The sequence below is a fragment of the Maniola hyperantus genome, chromosome 15 (genome assembly GCF_902806685.2).
Source record: "Maniola hyperantus chromosome 15, iAphHyp1.2, whole genome shotgun sequence".
Taxonomy (NCBI): domain Eukaryota; kingdom Metazoa; phylum Arthropoda; class Insecta; order Lepidoptera; family Nymphalidae; genus Maniola; species Maniola hyperantus.
The window spans coordinates 4,096,002-4,117,778 of NC_048550.1; the positions used below are offsets into that span (position 1 = coordinate 4,096,002).

Here is a 21,777-nt window from a genome sequence, read left to right on the forward strand (position 1 = left end):
TACAGCTGTAGGTACTGAAATCTGGATGAATAAGAAGATAAATGAAACCTTGAAGGTATCGGCTTGGTCATTTTATTGCAACTTCATGCTTTTCAGTTTTAATTGAGCAATGCCGTCTGAAACAACGAAAATAATTATGCCAAGTTGGAATGAAAGTGTACATCGGATATTGAGAATTGAGAATATTTTCTGGGTCGATGCTCTCTTGAAATTCTAAAGATATCAGCCGAAGGTGATGGAATATTTTGTGGAGAATTTCTGTATTTTTAGTATTGCCTGCGCATTTCAGCACGTGTAGCCCTATAAATACCTAACCTAGATCACATTGAATGTTAGTGGGCAAATAGTGCTGAAAGTTTCAGATACAGAAACATATCTTCGTAGGCGCCACTTTCATTTCAAGTGCTAACACAAAACATTCCAGTGTGATACATTTCAGGTCGCATTCAAAAATATGGTATAAATTAAAATTCTGAAATATCTGTTTATTTTTATGTAATCATTTATTGTTGTTGTATTATTATGTATAAAATGTGTGTTTTATACAATGAACTGAACTAAATAGTTAATGCAGCGAAGAATGTAGAGACCTCGGATATCTATGATAGAGAATAGAGACTTTATTCTGCGGTAACAACGAGCTAAATTATTATATATTATTGCGTACATATATATATTGCGACCTCGCACCGGAAGACGCAGTGTTGGAAGACCCCCACTAAGTGGACGGACGACATCAGACGAGTCGCAGGGGGCCGCTGGATTCAGGTGGCGCAAGACTGTGGCGTGTGGAAGTCCCTACAAGAGACCTATGTCTAACAGTGGACGTCTATCGGTTGATGATGATGATGTAGGTACGTCGTCCTTGCTGCCTAATTTTCACCGAACATAAGAACAGATAACTGGGAGTCCAGAGTGTTACTTTAATTAGCACTAGATCGAATTTAATGGCCGTTTGCCAATATAATACGAAGGAATTTAGTAACAACTAAAGATTTGTCATCTCTTGTTTCTCGTTATTAAACTGCTGCCCTATAAACAAGTGAGGACATTACTGAAACATGACCAATATTTCTATTCAGAAGAATTGTATGCAATCTGAAGGGTCCCTGTAATACATAACCCTCCCCTTATAAATCTAACAACATATAATATGAGTAGTATCATACATAATTTTAGTAGGTAACTGTAGGTACTTATAATGGAATACTGTATTATTTTGAGAAGATCGGTAAAATACTAAGTTTCCGAAACTCACGAGGATAGCATGTAATGTATCTGATAATTCTGATACTGCAACCTACAAGTTAGTGACTGCGCGTCTTCCATTAACTTATAAGGGCTGTAGCCCAAAATACCTGTAAAAACACGCCTGGGCAAGGAGTACTCCGACAGACTTCAGTTTGTCAAGAAGACACCATAACTAGTTCCATTTTCACCGCGTATCCTACCTCACTCCTACGTGCTTCGTATATACGATATGGTCATAATATTATTAGCTACGAATAATCTTTATATATATTACGATGCTATAAACATTACGATATATTAAAGTCTTAATATAAATAGATAAACAGTAAGCTTAGCGCGTGGCACGCGATTCCATATCTAGATTTCCACTGATAACGTGAAGGCTAATTTATGATTTTTATTTTTAACCGACTTCAAAAAAAGGAGGAGGTTCTCAATTCGTCGGAATCTTTTTTTTTTTTTATTTTTTTATTTTTATTTTTTATGTATGTTCCCCGATTACTCGAAAACGCCTGGACCGATTTTGAAAATTCTTTTTTTGTTTGAAAGGGTATACTTCAAAGTTGGTCCCATTTCAATTTGGTGAAGATCTGATGAACATCTTCGAAGATAGATACTGGAACTCCTCAACGGATAAGAGTAAATTGCTCGCGATCAGTGTAATAGCTTAGTAAACAGTAGATTTTTAACCAGTCAGCATAATTCCATGGAGCCACTAAAAATTGTGAAATAAAATTTTTTTACAAAAAAAATAAAAACCGACTTCGTTACACAAACACTAAAAATTGAAAAATAATTTAATTTATTACCGAATATATTATGTATACAAGAGTTAATATAGTTCCATAATAATATTTTTTGGGGTCGGTGCCAATGAGGTGCCATTGTGGAGTCCTATAAAAATATGAAGTCTAGACGATTCGCGCAGCTAAAGCTAATTGGCACCGGAACCAAAAAATATTATTATGGAACTATATTAACTCTTGTATACATAATATATTCGGTAATAAATTAAATTATTTTTCAATTTTTAGTGTTTGTGTAACGAAGTCGGTTTTTATTTTTTTTGTAAAAAATTTTTTGTATACTTAGTTTTGCCAGAGTGAGGGAACTCTCGGTTTGATTCTGAATCGATGATACTCGGTATAGAAAAAATAGGGCTACCTTAAGGCTAATACTAACATTTGACGCCTGCCAGTGACGTCAAAGCCACGACGTTTTGTTAGAAGCTCCCTAACTGGTCGTGAACTGTGGTTTTGTTTTGTCGGCATATTCATGTTGTCATGAAGTGCGTTCTAGAATGTAACACATATGATAAAATCTGTTAAATTTCTTTTAACTGTTTTATAATAATATTGTTAAAGCCTTATAGATTTTGTATTAGCTTCTCTTGCACTATTACGGTTCTTATATTTATTGTATTCTCTTACAGTGTTGAAGGATTTGTTTTAATAGCTTATTCACGTTACCTATTCTCCATAGAATTATCATGCACAGCTGCTGTCTATCTTTTAGTATGTTAACAAACTTGAAATCCTTTGTTACTAATAGCAGAATATGATATGCTTTTAATGGTAATGATTCTAAACACTTTGTTGGGTATTGCGAGCTGTCGTATTGTGTTCGAGAAGTTTGCAATGTTTACCTTTGTTAATAGTTAAGGCCCTAATAGAAGAGCGAAACAATAAGCTTCTGGTAAAGATGACGACAGTTACACTGCCCGCTACTTACACCGCATCTGCCTTTTGTACGTGAACACTTTGATTCTTAATCATATTATGTTTGATATTTCGTGACCGCAGCCGCCACTGCATCCGCAAGTTGACGTGAACAAACACTTACTCGTAGTTCGTTGGCTCACAAAAGCGTAGTCTTGCAATGATCCACAAACAATATTTACCAGCGAGCAACCAAAACAGCGGTAAAATGGTAATGTTTGGACGTCGCGTCGATCAGGCCCATAATTTTATATCTTTTTCCTTGATTTTCTACTATTGGAGTTGTTCATGTTGTTTTGTTTAGTTTTTCATTTGGCCTGGTCTAGTATTTTCTTCCATTAGTTCCAAAGTTAAAGGCTCCCTCTACTTTTACCCTCGATGTATGATTTTCACTCCAAATGAAAACGGAAGTAGAGTGACCTAAGATTCGCCAAAATAAATTTCGTGATTCTTTTGAGGATCATCAATATTATTTGTTGCGAACGTAGATTGCCGTATTATCGTTGTTATTTGCAGTTAGTCATAAAGAGCCCTAGAGGTTTTATCTTATCGATGTATCTGTGCGGTGCACAGTGCTTAGTGTGAATTGTGAGGGTGTAGTAAGAGTGTAGACTAGATTTAAACGATGTTGCTCTCCAGTACGCGACGCACGTCTCTACAAACTTTGCATAATGCGGAGAACGATTTCGCGATCCAACCAACAGAAAATGATTTGGATCAGGTACGAACATTCAAAAATTTTATAAAATCATTACGATACAAATGTTGTTTTACTTTTATTTTATGAAAATATAGTCTAGTTAAATTCAAATGTCTGGAAATTTTTGTTGCTTGTTATCAATATAAATTGATTGTTAATATTATTTTGATAAGCTCGATAGCAACTTTTTTTTAATTACGTGATTTCTAAATATAGTTATCAAATAATATTTGTTTATTGATAATTTGATAATACGCTCAGGTACAAAACCCGATTTTTAACCCGATATTTGGATTAAGTACCTAAAAGATAAAGTTGTTGTATCAAAATTAAAAATCTATCTAATTGTATACAAACTTAAAAATCTATTAATGATTCTCATTATAATCATCATTGAGGATCTATATTGCATTATCGTAAATCGTAATTAATTTTGAATATTAGGTATATATGATAACAAGACTCTGATTTTGAGAATCTGGCAAAAATATCTTAATTGTCGATTAATTATTATTTATTCAAACCATAGTTTCTTCAGTTTAAAGTTTAGGGTGTACAACTTGAAAAAAAAACCTGCTTTTAACGTTCGATTCAGCTTCAATATTATAAAAAGACACAACATTGTGATTAATAATATTTGTCGAATTGCATTTTATAGTCTCTTAATTAATCATCTTTGATATTATTGTAAAGAAATGACTAACGGGTTTTATACACTATTCGTAATGGTTTTTCTATCGTTTGCCAAAAAAGTATATTGAAGTCAAACCATTCATCTTATAATGGAATATTATAATATTTCATTATTTAAGCTTTTATCAAGCTTTTATCTTTATTAGTTGTTCTTCTTAGAAGCAGTACTTTTTGTTTTAAATAATTTCTTTATGGTTCATTTGATCAAAAATAGATAGTCTTAAAAAATTCATTGGTTTCGGTTCCTTTGGGTTAATGTCGTTTGTAATGTTTTTTATGGTATATATGTTATGGATTGGGATATTTGAATTAGGAAATTGAATAGCAAAGTCGGTTTTAAGTTTGAGTTATACCTACTATGTACCTACCTACTACAGGAGTTTACTGGCAGCTCTTTTGTGATTTATGACATATAACTGTGAAGTGCAATATAAACTTGCTCGCGAATTTAGTATGGTAGATTGCTAGGTCAGTTTAAAGCAATTGAGAAGATGAGTGCCTTGTGTGTTTTACAAGTTTCTGTAATAACTGTCTGTATACCTATTATTATATACCTATTACTTGTTCTGTGTATTTGGGACATACAATAGTTATTGTTAATACGTAAAGCGATGAATAACACTTACTACCTTTGTTTCTACACAAAATCAGTTGTTAAATTACAGTGGTTGGTTATAGAACAATTAACCACGGCTATCGTTAGATTTTTTTTGCCCTTGATTTTTGTTCTTGTCTAAGAACTGGTTGATCAGCAGTTGACCGTGAGATTATTTGGGGTCATAGGGTTCATTCACGTCATTCACGGGAGTGAACAGGTACCTCGGTCCAGGGAGTGCTATGAGGGCGAGACAATGATGGCTGTCGCTTCGCCCCGGCAAGCGTACTTATCGATGTGTGCGGCGACTCACGGACACGCCGTATGCCACACAGCTGCAATGAACATTGATTCGTGCTCATGGTTCGCGACTCGTTCAATTCAGTCACTAGTGCGCAACGCTACGAGAAACAAGTGTTCACCGCTACGTATAACTTTTATTTTGAATCCTTTTTTATGCAAATCTTGGGTTTAAAAGAGAAACCAGTTACCAATTGCTTATGAATTTAGTTTTGAATGCGACTTGGCAGCCATTGTTAAGTGATTTGTAAGTTTTGGAGCTAAGTCTAATCGCTCTGTTGATTCCTGTGTAGAGTAACTGTCTGTTAGGTGCTGTGCTTGTGCTTTTGATAGAAACTGACAATTTCCTCGCGAACGTGTTCTACTTTGGGATTTCACCACGAGCGGACTCAAGGAAGTTTATAGTCAAGTAAGTTATGACGTCATGAATGGTCTTAGTATACTATCGATACTGTGTTTGTAGTTATGTATTTGTCTATTGTTATAGATTAATGTTGATTGTCTCGTCAAACAAATTATATAAACTGTTCGCTTATAGATTCTGATGTTTTTACGATAGGTATATATATATATATATATTTTTTCTTACGTTGGCTTTGATATTACTTCTATATTATTTATTGGCAATTTTTTTGCGATAGATTAATTTTTATAGCTCTCTGCGGCTCACCAGTCACTACGTCACTAGCTCGGCTAGTTCGGCTCTTATCTCCTATTCATTTTTAGGGTTCCGTACCTCAAAAGGAAAAACGGAACCCTTATAGGATCACTTTGTTGTCTGTCTGTCTGTCTGTCTGTCTGTCTGTCAAGAAACCTACAGGGTACTTCCCGTTGACCTAGAATTATGAAATTCGGCAGGTAGGTAGATCTTATAGCTGACATTTGGGGAAAAATCTGAAAACCGTGAATTTAGGGTTAGATCACACAAAAACAATTAAATTGTGGTCATGAACTAATAATTAGTGTTTTCAACTTTCTAAGTGAGTGACTATATCAAGTGGGGTATCATATGAAAGGTCTTCACCTGTACATTCTAAAACAGCTTTTTATTTATTTTTATGCATCATAGTTTTTGAATTATCGTGCAAAATGTCGAAAAAATTCGACTGTAGTACGGAACCCTCATTGCGCGAGCCTGACTCGCACTTGGGCGATTTTTTATTTCAATGTAAATTACGAACACATTATATTTGTACACGTGCATGTGATGTTATCGACATATTTATTTTATATCGTTTATGTTTTCCTAAATCTTCTATATCTCTAGGTACATAATGTAAAAGGAAAAGGTGACTGACTGACTGAATGACGGATCTATCAACTTACATCTCAAACTACTGGACGGAGCAGGCTGAAATTTGGCACGCAGATAGCTATTATGACGTAGACATCCGCTAAAAAAGGATTTTTGAAAATACAACCCCTCAGGGAGTAAAATAGGGGTTTGAAATTTCCACGCGATTGAAGTCGCGGGAATAAGCTAGTATGTTGTAGTATATTCGCTTAATTACCTATTTTGCATATATACTTTTTTAAAGTTTATATTATTAAGTATATTGTACCTAGTCATTATTACATTCACGACAAGACTCAAAAAAAAAAATTTAATACCTGCTTACACAGGTATAAGTACTTACTTGAAAATGAACTTATTCTTGTCTAACTCGAATAAGTAACCGTTACACATCTACAAATCTCGTAATTTATTTAAACCTTCGTAAACGTTTCATATATGACAGAAAATATAGTATTTTAAGTATAAATAAGTTATTGAAAATTTTGACCTTAATTAAAAATTAAACGTGATTACAAATATTGTAAGTGCATATGTATATTATAACTTATTTTTAAGGAAATAGCAAAAAGGTTAGTCGACATCACAGGAGACCGAAGAGCTGGCAGCTACCTCGGACAAAGAATTAGCCTAGCTATTCAAAGGGGGAACGCTGCCAGTATCTTCGGAACCTTGCCTAAAGGGACTCCTTTTAATAATATATTTTAGTTATAATATTATATTTTTTAAGGTTTTAGTTTTAGTTTAAATTATTAATTAATTAACTTTTAATTTGTATCTTTTTAAAATGTAATATATGACTTGTTTGATATGAATTGTTTGTCTTGTGTGTAATGGATTGTGGTTTGAGTTTAACCACATAATAAACAAAACAAAAATCGAACGTAATAATATGGTAATACCTCGAGCGTGGAATATACGTAGTATCCAGTAAAAAATAATTCGTGTCATGGTAAACTAACTAAGTAGGTACGTCATCGCTGTTAATGAAGATTTTATTAGTTTTATTCAATAATTAAAAGTTACCGGTTATCTATACATGTTTAGTCATTACAAAAGTTGTATTTTGTGGTTTCATAGACATCATTTTGTTATATGATTATGTAAGATTGTAGCGACCGAAGGCCACAGTTTGCGTAAAAAGAAAAACTGTTTACTCATGTTATTGTGTCACACTTTTGTTGCTAGCAAGCTGTAACTCTTCAAGACCACTAGCCTCTGCCCTCTACACCCACCAACCTTGTCGCCTTTGACATTGTAACAAATACCGATTCCAGCATCTTTAAGTCTTTGAGCATTATGAAGTCATCTTGAATTAGCATTATCAACACGTCGATCGGAAAATTACACTGTCCCCTTCTTTAAATTTATTTTTAAATATTGTTTGTATCAACTGAATTTATAGATTCCTCCGGGCAAAGAATTCTGTATTTATTAAAATACTCACTTGCATGATCTGTTGTTATGCAGAATTTAGTCAGTTTCCCCGTGATAACTTGTTATTGTGTCACACTGTTGTTACTTACGTAGTAGTACTTGCAAATTCTTTGGTATCTCTTTAAGACTACTAGCTTCTACAGTCTACATCCACCGACCTTGTCGCCTTTGACATTGGAACAAATACTGTTTCCAGTATCTTAAAGTTTGAAAATTTTATCCAGCGCATTATTAACTTATCTTGAATTAGCACCTCAATTTAACACATTAGCACATTAACACATCTATCAGGAAATTCTACATTTTTCCGTTCTTTTTATTTCGAAATAATATTGTTTGTATCAACTGAATTTATAGATTTCCGGGGTAAGGGTACTGTATTTATTAAAAAAACATCGCTTGCATGATCTGTTGATATGCAGAATTCGAAGTCAGTTTCCCTGTGATAACCCTGGTATTATAGCGGAAGCTGCTAAGGCTATTGATTTCGATACCCATTTCATATCCTTTACCTGTTGTGACTTGTGTTTGCATGGAGACAATAATAATTACTGTATGTAATTTACTGTGAACAAAATCTGCGAAACCATCCTTTCGGTGTTGTTTGTTTCGTATTTTAATTTTGTTTTACTTTTGATTAAGTTTTTACAGCGATATATATTTATAGATAAGAAAATTAATTAGATTAGATTAAGATAGATAAATAAATAAGCATAATATAAAAAAATATATCTTTGTATGCCGATAGATAAATTAATTTATCTGCACTCTGCAGCGAAATTCTTGTAGTAGCTTGGTAAGTGTTCCAACTAACTGTAACTTCATGATCCACTGTACCTAAGGTCTAGATAGACTGTAGGCGTTGAAGGTGTATTGAATTGGTAAATATTCATAAGTCACACAATATTCCGTCGCGTGCGTTCTCTGATATTCTTTGAGTACTGGTTTTTATACGTTCAAGGGCATTACTACCGGTATTTGTTAGTCTTTTCAATTCGACGAATTTTTATCGTACGATAGTGACTAGCGTCCAGTCTGGTATTTTTTGTTATGCTTGTTTTGATGTTATTAACTTCAAATTGTTATTAGGTGTCCACATCCAAACCATCTTTGGATTTTTATCTTATATCATCAGTCATTTTATAATTTTACACAAAGGAAGCGTGATAGCCCAAGTGCTAGCGACAATCAGAAAGCGCTGATTCGTGTCGTTGCTTGCGGCGTTCTCAATTTTTGTATTGTATTAACCTTAATACTCCTCAAGCGTAACTTAATTCTATAAAAACAAATCAATCAAAGGCTGGTTTAATCTTTAACTAGTGTAAAGTCAATTAATGGTAAGCTGACTACCGCCCCGACTTTGCGCGGGTGGAATTTTTAATAATCGTTTTATAATTTGGCTCTACGTTATAGGCAAAACCAACATTGCAATATCTCAAGTTTCTAGTGCCAGCGATTTTATCTGTACGTTGTTGACATGTCAGACAGTTTATCTTTTTATACTTTATCGATTGTTTGTGGCAATTATAATGAGAACAGTTGATTCGCGAATAGTGAAAGTGGCGATGCGGGCGCGACCTGCAGCGCCACAAAACATTACAGGCTTATGTCGCAAGACGATCGTCCGAGGAGTTCTAGAAAGCTTGTGGAAAATTCCGTTATGAATGTAGCGTTGCGTTTGTCCTCTATGATTCCATGGAATAATATGCAAAAGTATTTCCTGATAAATGTGCATTAGTATAATTTTATCTCCCTACGTGTTGAACGCATCAGCAATGTAATATACCTATATCCCATCTATTTTTACAAATCCAAACAAATCTAATTTTAAGGCTTGATACAGAATAGAGCTGATAAATGGTATTCTTTTTAATATACTTACTGTCATAGTGGATATTTGAAGAAATATGAAGTTGCGGTCGTGATGAGACTTATCTAAACTTTTTTTTGGCTATGACTTGGCCAGGGTACTCCAATAACTTCACGGCCGAGCAAACTACGTCGAAGTGTCTAACAAATATCTTGATTTTACCAATCTATAAAGTTTTCAAGTTGGCAAAGCTTATTTTCTCTACCAGTATTAAAGTACGAATGGCACGTTTTGTAAGGAGTGAGGGCGTATAAATTAGTTCGATGTTAATATTTTTTATGGGGATAATAATTAGCGTTGGCAGACATTTGGCACAAAGTTGTACCACGTGCTACAGAACGTGATATTACAGTACGGCTTTCGAATATACAATAGTGTGAAAGCAAACTGAATAAAAATTTATGTTACAGACAGAAAGTAGCCCTTTGTAATATAATAACTCGTACCTACTTTGATTTACAGGATATATCCGTAATGTTTTGCTTCTTTCTTCAGTTATTCTTCTTATCCATCAAGAAATGCAATGAGTGTACCTTTCCTTTGTCGCAAGTGTTCTGTAGTACCACACTTAGGTAGACCAGAATCTTGTGAAAAATACGGAAATGAAATTCCAAAGTTAGCAACACTGTACTCTGTGAATATTCTATGTATATAGTACTCTGTGGTGAATATTGTGGTGAATTATTATTAATATTCACCACACAGTACTAGGCACATGGGATGTTCACATTGTAGTGTTGCTAAGTTTGGAATTTCATTTTATGCGATTCTGGTCTACCTACAGTAATGCCTATGTTATTTACGGGTTGTATACTTGTACCTGTGACTTTATCTTTATTCATACCCGTCATTGTAATGTTGATAGTTGATTTCTTCCACTAAAGTGTTATTTTCAATTGCCCAGTATTATGATTACTCTTGGGCTCTTGGGTGACCTATTTAATCATCAACATCATTGCCATCATTATCTTAGCCAATAATGTACATCCACTATTGGACATATTAAACTTCTTCAGCGTCAGCTTTCGATCTTCTTTTGTCTATTCTTCTATTCTATTCCACTAACAAAATTTCCAATATGTCATTTTAATGATCTCACGATAAAGTGAGCGTAAGCTGTAAGCGTAAGCTCACGTGAGCTGTAATCAAATTTACATTGTTTACAAACAGTAGTACGATAAAGTTGTCGCGTTTCGTGCACAAGTCACCCAGCAGAACTTACCGAAGGTTGATTTATTCATTACTTCTAGTCGAGGCCGCCAGTTCCAATCGAAAGGCTTGATAGTTGCTATGCACTAAATTAGAACATGTGGGCGTCAGGTTCAGAACATCGATCATATATTAATGAACGAGAATAACCCACCTGCATATTATGTAAACGTTTTTTGTTAAATAGCTTCATTAGTTTTCATTAACTACAGCCAGTTCAAGCTCAAGGTAAATTGCGTTCTTTCATTAAGCGTTCGTCAAAGTTGACCTGAATTTTCTTAAAACGTGTGAGATCTAAATGAGTTACGTAAACTAATCTTACCATTATTATTTCTTTCTAGTGTTTCTTTAAATTTACGAAGAATAGGTCCCGTAAATGTGTAGTTGTCTGTTTCTACCTCAAGCTTTTGAAAAGCTAAAACTTCTACTACTACTTATATAAAATTTTAAAGCAATATTTTTTGGGCATGCGAATGAAAACAACACAATATTTTTCTTTTAAAATCTCGTAATAACTACCTAATTGAGTCTCGGTTCACATGAATGAATTTGATGAACAAACTGCTGGCAAATGTCCCTTCCATTTCAATCAGTCAAGATAAACTTTGGCTCCTACAAATTACAATGGCATATAAATATTTTTATGTTTCTGATAAATTTTATTTATTATATTGTATTTTATTTATTTTATTATATTGTGCTAAATCTACGTTTGGAGTAATTCGAGCTTCATATAAAACTAATTAAGGGTATTACATTCTATATAGTTATTGTATTTAAATCATAACTTTTCAAACATTAGTCACGCTAAATTAACGGAAGTGTCCTAATCTTATCTGGTCATCGACTACGTGGTTCTGCTTTGTTATGCGTAATGTGATTTATTTATTATCATATATATTTTAAAAATAACGCTTGAACAATTATAATAAAAGATCCAGGTAAACGCATTATTATATCAAAATTATAGCGAATGCGGCTTTATTTTTCAGAGCATATAATAAGTAGGTACTTACGTGAAATGATATATTTTTGACCAAAAATCTTTATTTTAAAAGCAACGCTTGAATAATTATAATAAACGATCTAAGTAAACGCATTAATATATCAAAAAATATAGTGAATGCGGGTATTATTTTGTAGATCATTATTATACGAAGTGCTACGTCTGAAGAATTAGTAACGTCAAGGTATTATCATCAATGTTAAACACATATACACCTACGTGAAAAGATTTATTTTTGATCAAATATCTTTATTTTAAAAGTAAAGCTTGGACAATTATAATAAACGATCTAAGCAAACGCATTAATATTATTATAACGCTTGAACAATTATAATAAATGATCTAAGTAAACGCATTATTATGTCAAGAATATCCCTACTGAATGCGGGTTTATTTTGTAGAGCATGCTAGCGTTTCGTATTGCATATATACTGAGCGAACATGCCAATATTGCTCCCGACCTAGTAACCCAAAAGTGTACCTACTTCCATCGTTTGCACTGTGCACACCTCGAATCAACATTATTATTAACTTAGATGATGCCCGCGATTTCGTCATCGTTGATTTAAGTTTTTTTAAATCCTTTGGGAACTTCGATAAAAATTGATAATTCATTTATTGCAAAAAATACACGTGAAGTGGTGTTACAATATTTTTTGGAAGTGTATTACCAAATTTAGTGTGCAATGTTATTAAGTAGGTACAATAAATGTCAATCATATTATATACCTAATTTAAATAAGTTATCAATAATAATCTAAATATATAAAAGGTGACTGACTGACTGACTGAATGACTGACTGATCTATCAACGTACAGCTCAAACTACTGGACGGCTCGGGATGAAATTTGGCATGCTGATAGTAATTATAACAAAGGCATCCGCTAAGAAAGGATTTTTGAAAATTCAACCCCTAAGGGGGTGAAAGTTGTGTGCGGACGAAGTCACGAGCATAAGCTAGTAATTACTATAAGGAGAATATTGAATACAATACAAAATAAAATAATGCGAAATTACAAAATGTCAATATTTCAATTAATAAAACAGACATCAAAAGTGCAAAAAAAAGGATGTCAACTTGCAATCAAAAATAAAATAAATAACCTGTAGAAGTAGCCTGTCACTCACCAGGTCTAACTGTTATCTGTATCCTTGCGTAAAACCTTGTCAATCTGTTGTTCCAATGCTGCATGATTGAATTAGTCATATAGTACTTAGATTAGTTATTAACAACAAACATAACCTGTAAAAGTAGCCTGTCACTCACCAGGTCTAACTGTTATCTGTATCCTTGCGTAAAACCTTGTCAATCTGTTGTTCCAATGCTGCATGATTGATGCACAAACCAACAAAAAAACACTTTCGCATTTATAATACCTAACTAATAATGTTGAATCGGAGTAGAAGAAAATTTTGGTTTATTACTTTATTAGCATCAATCAAAATTATTACCTACTACTATATAAATTTGAAAGAGCAGAGCTGTTGTTTCAGGTGGGAACGATCTTGCCTGAAATAGTTTTCTAATTTGCGACAACAACGCGTTGGTACGGACGAGAATAATCTCGACGACAAATTATTCGGTCAAGGTGTGAAAATTATGAGAAGTTTACCTAGAGCGCTCCCCAGCCAGAGATTTCCATACAAACGTAATTTGATTCTCATTCGAATATTAACTAGTCAAACTCAATTACATTATGTGGGTCGCATTTTAGAAGCGCACGAACGTTCAAAATTGCACGGGCTCAAAAATTTGTATTTAAATCTTTGAGCCTGTGTGCGTAACTTTAAAACTACACATTTTTTTGAAATCTGGAAAACCACAGACACAGATATTTATGTCTAAAACGTGTTTGTAAAATTATGGTAAAAATTCATTATTTCAATACTTTTTTATGTTATCACTTCTATAGTAAAGATTGTCAAAAAAGTTTACGCGTCAATACATTATTGACACTAATCACATCAGAGAAGAAGAAATGAGTACATAATATTATTTGTATGCCAATCTGGAAACAAAGCGTCGTTAATATCACAATCGCCCAGTCACGTCAGTCGTCAATTAAGTTTACTGAAACACCGTTTTATATGCTTCAAGGGTTCTTCAATGAAGGTTGCGTATTAATCATCAAGTACTTCTAAATCTTTAGTTTAATTGTTTTTGTAAGGTAATCAATTGAGACGGCGAATGAGTTTCATTATATAAATAACTCATTCTTAAAGACACTGTAAAATATTTTCTACGTCGTATTATTAAAACATACAAGTGGAAAGTTATCACATTTTAGTAGAAAGTCAAAACTTGCGTCACAGGAACGTTTGAAATAGGCCATGTAAATTCCAGCTACATTTAATATTAATGTTTGCTTTAGCTACATTATTTAAGTAGGCATTATATTGTTAATCTGTTAAATCGTTCATACATCGGATTACCTAACTCCTAAAACAACATTCACTAGTCTCGTCCCGACCTTTTGCACCATACCGTTGTCCTTGATTCGTATTATTGCCTTTCAAAAAGCATATATCTTTTCTGATTATAAAAGACAAATGTTGGATAGTGCTTTTACATTATTACAGTCATCATCACCAGTCACTATGCATCCATGGCATCCACTGTTGCGCACAGGTCTCGTTAAGGCCATCATTGCGTTTTTTAAAGTAATTTAGATTATTGGCATTTAAAGTTTTATAAGGACATTTCAAACTAGCATGTCTATTAAAAGTATTTGTGGTGTGAAATGCGTTTCGTGCGTTTTTATTGCGATTATATTAGTCATGTTATTGTGATGTATAATTTGATATAGCGCCAAGATATTTTTTTCACATTAATTATAATTTATAATGCAATGATATAGTATTCACAATCAGATTTCTGCTTATTATTTATAGCTGTTTTAACTTTTAATATTCTTTGTATTTTCCTTTGACTTGAAGAAATTCCGAATGGGTTTTCCGTGTGACTAATATTTTTTGGATTAATGTCAAAATATATCTAATACGTGTCACCATTTTGATTACATATTGCGCCTCTGTCTGTTTGCATCAACGTGAAATGCTTTTGTTGTTAAGACGTGTATGAAGTCAGTTTATAAATAGCGAACGTCTGGACCATTTCCTATCTTTGTTTTGTTTGTGGATTTATCTTCAAAATTGTTGATTTTTTCTTAAATTACACTCCAGTCTCATATAATTATGATTCACAATTTGGAATGACCACGTCTACTTAAATACATATTATATATTATGTAAGCATATTCTACTAGTTATAACTTTCATGCATTTTGTGAAATTACGTCTTACTATAATTACAATAATATGTGCCCTTTAACGATAAACTCTACCAGTGCCCCCAAAATGTGCTATCAGTTGCATTATTATACTCTGTAGTAATAGTAATTAGAGTAAATATTATATGTAATTGCCTTGGACATTTGAAGTGGACGTTGGAAGATAAGTTTGTGGTCATCGAAACGTCTTCGAGACGGTCCAAACTGGTTTTCATCGGTTAGATAGATATCACATTGTTGTGGTTACATGTCCCCCCCATCTATACAATACTAAACAGGTTCAAAAATATTAGTGATATCTTGTGCCACGCTCAGTTGTGTAGCTTTACTGTTTATTAATCTTTGGACTTATTCGCTTATCTTTATAGGTATCATATTATATTATAGTAATATCAGAGTGAACGTAATATTATACTGGTATATCAATCAATTTTATTAGTTAAATTATGCAGTTTATAATGCATGTTAGAACTTTTATTGCAACAGTTCCTAAGTTTCTGTTTGTCTCGATTTAAATACAGATAGCAGTAGGTATGTACTGTAGCTACATCTTATTTCCTATTGGCAGCATTGAGAAGTTATTATTGGCAGTGCAGTTTAAATTCGTAATCTATTTTTAATCCCTATATAGGTATGTACTTGTTTACTCTGCTGTGCGGACAGCGCGCCACCACGCGCCACGTCGCGTCGTGGTGATTTTTGGTTTGCTGGGAAAGTCGCAACCGGTCGGCTAAGGCGGGGCCTCACGTCACACAAATAAATCTTTGGGAGAGCACGTTTGCTCGGTTTCGCTTCTAATTTGGTGACGACGCGGCTTGGCGTCGGCACCTAACATTTGCTACGTAACATCCGTGCATACGAACGACTGTATACGTCACGGGCACACATTGAAATATTGTGAAACGTCAATCAATATTTGTGGGTGTAACTCCGCCTAATCACAATAACTTTATTATTGTAATTTGTTTTGTTTATAGGTGGCTTTAAATAGCACGTGTCCTATTTTCAGCTCTAAATTATTATGACCGTAGCGGAAATTGCAAAGAATTTGCGTGGGCCTGAAATCTTGTTATTGTATGTCTTTTATTATGTAGACATTCCTTAAGCAATCACCTACATCAAAAAAAAATTATCACTTTAATTTATTATAAGGATACAATATAAGCGCATGTATCTAAAATGTCTTTAGAGTATTGCGTGAATGCCCTACAATGCCCTTGCATGTTGAGGTGATTGCCGCGAGCATAAAGTAAGTAGCTTTTTTTAATAATCGCTTAATCGGTTGTTCTCCTTCGGAGTCTGGCGTCCGTCGAGCGTCTGTTAGCAGGTCGTGTCGTCGCTCGGTTGCTGACCGGCTGATGACCGTATAGAACTAGTTCTTAGCTGTATTATAAAGTATAAACATTTGCTGAATGGAACGTTTCCTTTGGTTCTTTATCCAATTATTGCGTTGGATTGAAATAAATTGCAGTGTAATTGAATTGACAGTAGCGTTAGTACCTAGTTGATATATAATATAATATAAAAGCGTACCACTCTTGCGTCAGCTTGATGTTTATACCCTTTGGGCGCAATGATTGCCGTCTCTACTGATTCGAAAATTGTTAATTATTACATACCTATTAGGTTCATTTAGTAAGCCTGAGATCTATAGAGCGCACTTTGATTTTGCTCAGACTTAAGATTGAGTTAAAACGAGACAGATTTATGTGAGAGATATACATCTGTCTCGTTTTAACTCTATCTTAAGTTTAAGCAAAGTCAGAGTGCGCTCTGTAGATCTCACCCTAAGTCCGTTCGTTAGCTATGCGTTTGCGCATTGTTCATCAGATTAAGTTGAAATTTTAGTTTTTCCTGGTACTTGCGTGAATGCCCTTGACATAGTACCATCAACTCACAATAGGTGGTGCACAAGTCGCATTGCAGTGCATGCCGGGCATTAAGTAGTATTTAATAGAAATATAAATTTACCCGAGCTACAATATGTTCATCCCAAACTGGTTTTAGAAGGTCAGACGGCAAGCGATCCGTGTAAAAACTTGTAGCCTGTCAAATCAGGTTGGAATATGTAATGAGCAGATCCCAAAAGCTGAAACGAAGAAGATTATGTACCTACATTTTACAGTACGCGGCAGAAAGTAATGTACATTGACCTATTAGAAGGAGATAGTAGATATTTTGTAGAGCGTTGTCTCTGTCGTTGAGACCGACAAATCTTAATAGGTATGAGTGACAGAGACAACGCTCTACAAAGCCGAAATGTCATTCTAAAGGCCGATGTAGGTTACTTTCTGTCGCATACTGTAAATTTTAGATATAACCAATATTTGTTGTCCTTTATAATACACATTGACGTACGATAAAGGGGTGCATTAATTCTGTTATTTGGCGCCATGTCTTGTTGTGTTTATTTACTACTTATACAATGTCGAGTATGATAAGAATCCAGTTGTCCTATTCTATCATTATTATAAGAGTAAACAGTATGTATGACTGTATGCTCTCTTAATGCATTTGTCAGTATAGTCTTCTCTTATTGGTGTCTTTTAAGTCTGATCTGATCTATCTACATCATTATTTTTTGAATATACATGTATATTCAAAGTGTTCAAAGTATTAGATTTAGTACTAAGTACTCTACTACTACATTTCATCTAATGCTAAGTACTCTAGTAGGTAGTACTTTAGTACTAATTTAATGTAATACTAAGTCGCTGAAAAGATTGTACCTACCTAGTAAGTATAAGATTAACTTGTAGCTTAGAGATGCTTGGATTCAAATTCAATGGAAATCCCCAGATATATTCTAAGGCTTCAAATGAACCTAAAAATACTGAGTTACGTAAACGCTAAAAATCGAGACGCCTTTTAGGTATGCGTTTTTTCGTGAAATACACTTGTGTGTAGGTAGTAGGTATATGATGTAATAATGTGAGTGCTCGCCTTGTCCTGACAATTTTAGCTTCGATTTCCGTAACATTAAAGTTCAAGTTTACAATATTATTATGGCTCACATTAAAGTTAATAATTTTTTTAATGCCAAGACTGCCAAAATTTATATGGATCGTATGATTATTGAATTAAGTATAATCAACTTCCGTCATACAACCGTTAGATAAGTCTTATCTCAATGAAAACACGCAAAGTGGTAAAAACGTTACACTGGGTAGTGTTTATTTAATATCGTTTTATTTGAGAACTTATTCTTATTAGATCGAACTTTTTTTCTACAAATATACAAACGCATAATATTTGTTTATGTCTCAGTTTTATTTAATTAGCAGCAATATGTTGTCGAATAAAATTTCAAATATATACTAATTTTATTTATGCATGAGTAGTTATAGTAGATATTATAACGTTTGTGTATCTCTTAGGCCATAGACCTAGAAATTTCCATATAAAGTGTTTTACAATTCATTAAGAGGTTCCTTTTTCTGTCATTTAAATACTTTCACATTTTAATACTTTCTAGCAGATCTAAAATAATAATCCTGTTTTGTAGATAAATTTGCAGATCTACTCTTATTTTGTCTAAACAGAGGTTTTTGGTTATGCTACAATTCGTGGTTGCTTAAGGCTAATTTTTTATAACATCTCTTAAGGATATTGTATAAAAGACAAAAGATAACATAAAAATATTATTATCAAATATGCTGATTGCTGTAGAGTAATAGAATACATTCTGGTCTTTAATGTTACGTAACGTAACAGATCAGCTGTGGTATTTCAAGATAGGTACTAATATAAGACAGGCTGGGCTGGTTAATTAATCAATGTTTGTAATCTAATTTGGAGTCACTGTTACGGTAGGGCGCGGTTGGGCGGGCGCCCAGAATATGACTTACTAAAAGGTATTTGTGTAATATCATGATTTATCTAATAATACTATTGTTCAAGTAATAATATAGTCCAATAAATGACTGTCAAATGTGCTACTTCCTTTTCTGGTATCTTATTATGTTGTATTGGTATTTGGTACTTGGTATTGAAAATTTGACCGTTTGTTATTTCAGCACCATTCTTATATCAATACATATACATACTGTATTTTTGATAGAGCCGCCGCCGTAGCTAAAATACTACATTCTACAAAATGATCCTTCCAGTTTGGCTCTATTATGATGTGCTTCTCCTCTTAACCTCAAGGAAGTCCGTACTCGTCTTGATTTGAGATAAAATTGGGTATGTTCATGACTTAATTACAATTTAGTCGTTGCAGAGTCTGTTTTTGCAAATTGCTGGGTAACTTTTCTCGAGCAATTCTCCTACGAATTTCTAAGTTATGCCGGCATTGCGAGGTAACTTTTCTCAAGCAATTCTCCTTCTATCACTTTCTAAGTTATGCCGGCGTTATTGTCAGCTTCTCAGAATATTTCCGTTTTGTTCCAGGTGGACAGCGGCGGGGGTGGCTCTGCCGAAGTAATGGTGTACTCTCTCGGCTGGGGCATGGGGGAGCCGGAGCGGCGCGCGCTGGACCGCAAGCGCGCGCAGCTGCCCGTCGCGCACACGCTCTCGCCCGACGACGGGCACGAGGTGGACGTGCTGCCGCTCCACAATCAGGTAAACTTGGATTGCGTTGCCGTCATATGTAACGACAGGGACCAACTTAGATACATCACATACACACACACACATATTTTTTGTAGCGTTACCAAAATAACGTTAAAAAGTATCGATAAAATAATATCGATACATCCATTAACGTTGTCTAGATACCATTATTAATACCGGTGTAAAATATAATACTAACGTTATAATCGTTCCACGATTATATAAAATAAAATAAAATAAAATAAAAAGACAAAGATTCCGGTGAATTGAGAACCTCCTCCTTTTTGAAGTCGATTAAAAATAGGTAGGTTTATTGGTATACCGCTACTATTAAGTATTAACATTACCTTTTTGACGTAACATAAAGAAATTAACGTTAAAAATTTAGTAACGGTAACCGTCCGTGCTAGTCAGCTAGCGTTACAGGCAGCGTCGAATGATATCACTGATTTGTTATCTATTGAGAAACAAGATGGCGTGGTTTTTTAGACAGTGATTTTTAACGTCTGTACATAAAAGGCAATTTCCTAGGAAACAAGAGCTTTACCGGTTTCATTTTAGTGTATAATTGGGTGCTAAAGTGAGCATGAAATGAGTGCTGCGAGGTCATAATATCCACTAATACTGTGAGTCGCGCTAACCGATGCTTCAAAGCGCGAGAAATATGAATATTTTAAATTCTCACTTCTGTAGAAGTTTTTGAAAGATATTGAAGGCTAGATTACAACATGGGGTTATTCGAAAGGCGGATCAACAAATTCCTGATAGGCCGGCAACGCATTGGCAGTTCTTCTGATGCTGCAAATGTTCATGGGCGACGGTAATCAATCACTTAACATCAGGTGACCCGCGTGCTCGTGTGCTAACTATTTTTATTTAAAAACTAGATGATGCCCGCGGCTTCGACCGCGTGGATTGAAGTTTTTTAGAAATCCCGTGGGAACTCTTTGAGTTTTCGGGATAAAAAGTAGCCTATGTCCTTCCCCGGACGCAAGCTATCCCTGTACCAAATTTCGTCAAAATCGGTTGAACGGAGAGGCCGTGAAAAGCTAGCAGAATGACAGACAGACAGACAGACAGACAGACAGACACACTTTCGCATTTATAATAATAGGATGGATAAGCAATGCGAAGAGCAGCGGCAGGAGCGTAATATAATTGGACTAGGTATAAGATTCTTCAAAATTGCAAACAGATCGGAGAATAAACGTGCAATTACGTTTTCTTCCTAGTCAGTTCTTTGTCCCTCCTCGTAGTCCGTCATCCGAGAACTAATCGGTTAGCCATTGCTATGATAATGGCATAGCATTCACAGCAAATGCCACCTCAGATTGCTATTATGCATTGCGGACGCAATATGTCTTTGTTGTTGTTTAACAAAGAGAATGTTACAATTATACCTATTCGAATAAATAAATTGAAATTGATATTATAAGTCCCGCAAATTGCTAATGCGCGTGGCCGCCATTTTAGTGACGTCAGCACTAGACTGAAGTTTCGACCTGATGGTATATTTTTACTAAAATATACGTCAAATGATGTCAAAATGACGTCATTTCGATGTTAATGAGACATGGTTCCAGCGCAATAGCAATTTGCGGGACTTATTTCTTTATTACGGTAACGCTGTTCCATCAGTATGCTTAGTACGAGATTTTATGTCTCACCAACGTTGATAGTATTCGAGTGTCGAAACACTTCTGCGTTATGAAAAACTGGATCTTAACTACTTTGTTTTAAAGCTCAAGTTTGTCTATACATCTACAACTAGCGCTCCAAGCGGAAACGTTGCGAAATTAAAATCATTGAATTTTTGACTTCAATTCAAAGTTCTTTAGGTCCATTTTACTTTGACGTTA

The 21,777-nt window shown here is 34.3% G+C and overlaps 1 protein-coding gene across 3 annotated transcripts in view; it reads left to right on the plus strand.

Annotated features, from left to right (window-relative positions):
* Positions 1 to 21,777, plus strand: part of Ip6k (Inositol hexakisphosphate kinase) — a 51,679-nt gene that overhangs the window by 17,200 nt on the left and 12,702 nt on the right. Inside the window, exons 1-2 of one of the 3 annotated variants that reach the window (XM_034975841.2) lie at positions 3,551 to 3,690; positions 19,757 to 19,927. In XM_034975841.2, coding sequence (XP_034831732.1) covers positions 3,595 to 3,690; positions 19,757 to 19,927 — 267 coding nt within the window. In that variant the 5' untranslated portion in view covers positions 3,551 to 3,594. Of the gene's footprint in view, positions 1 to 3,550; positions 3,691 to 5,326; positions 5,667 to 19,756; positions 19,928 to 21,777 lie in introns of those variants that run through there. The other 2 variants (XM_034975842.2, XM_034975843.2) reach the window with 2 other exon arrangements.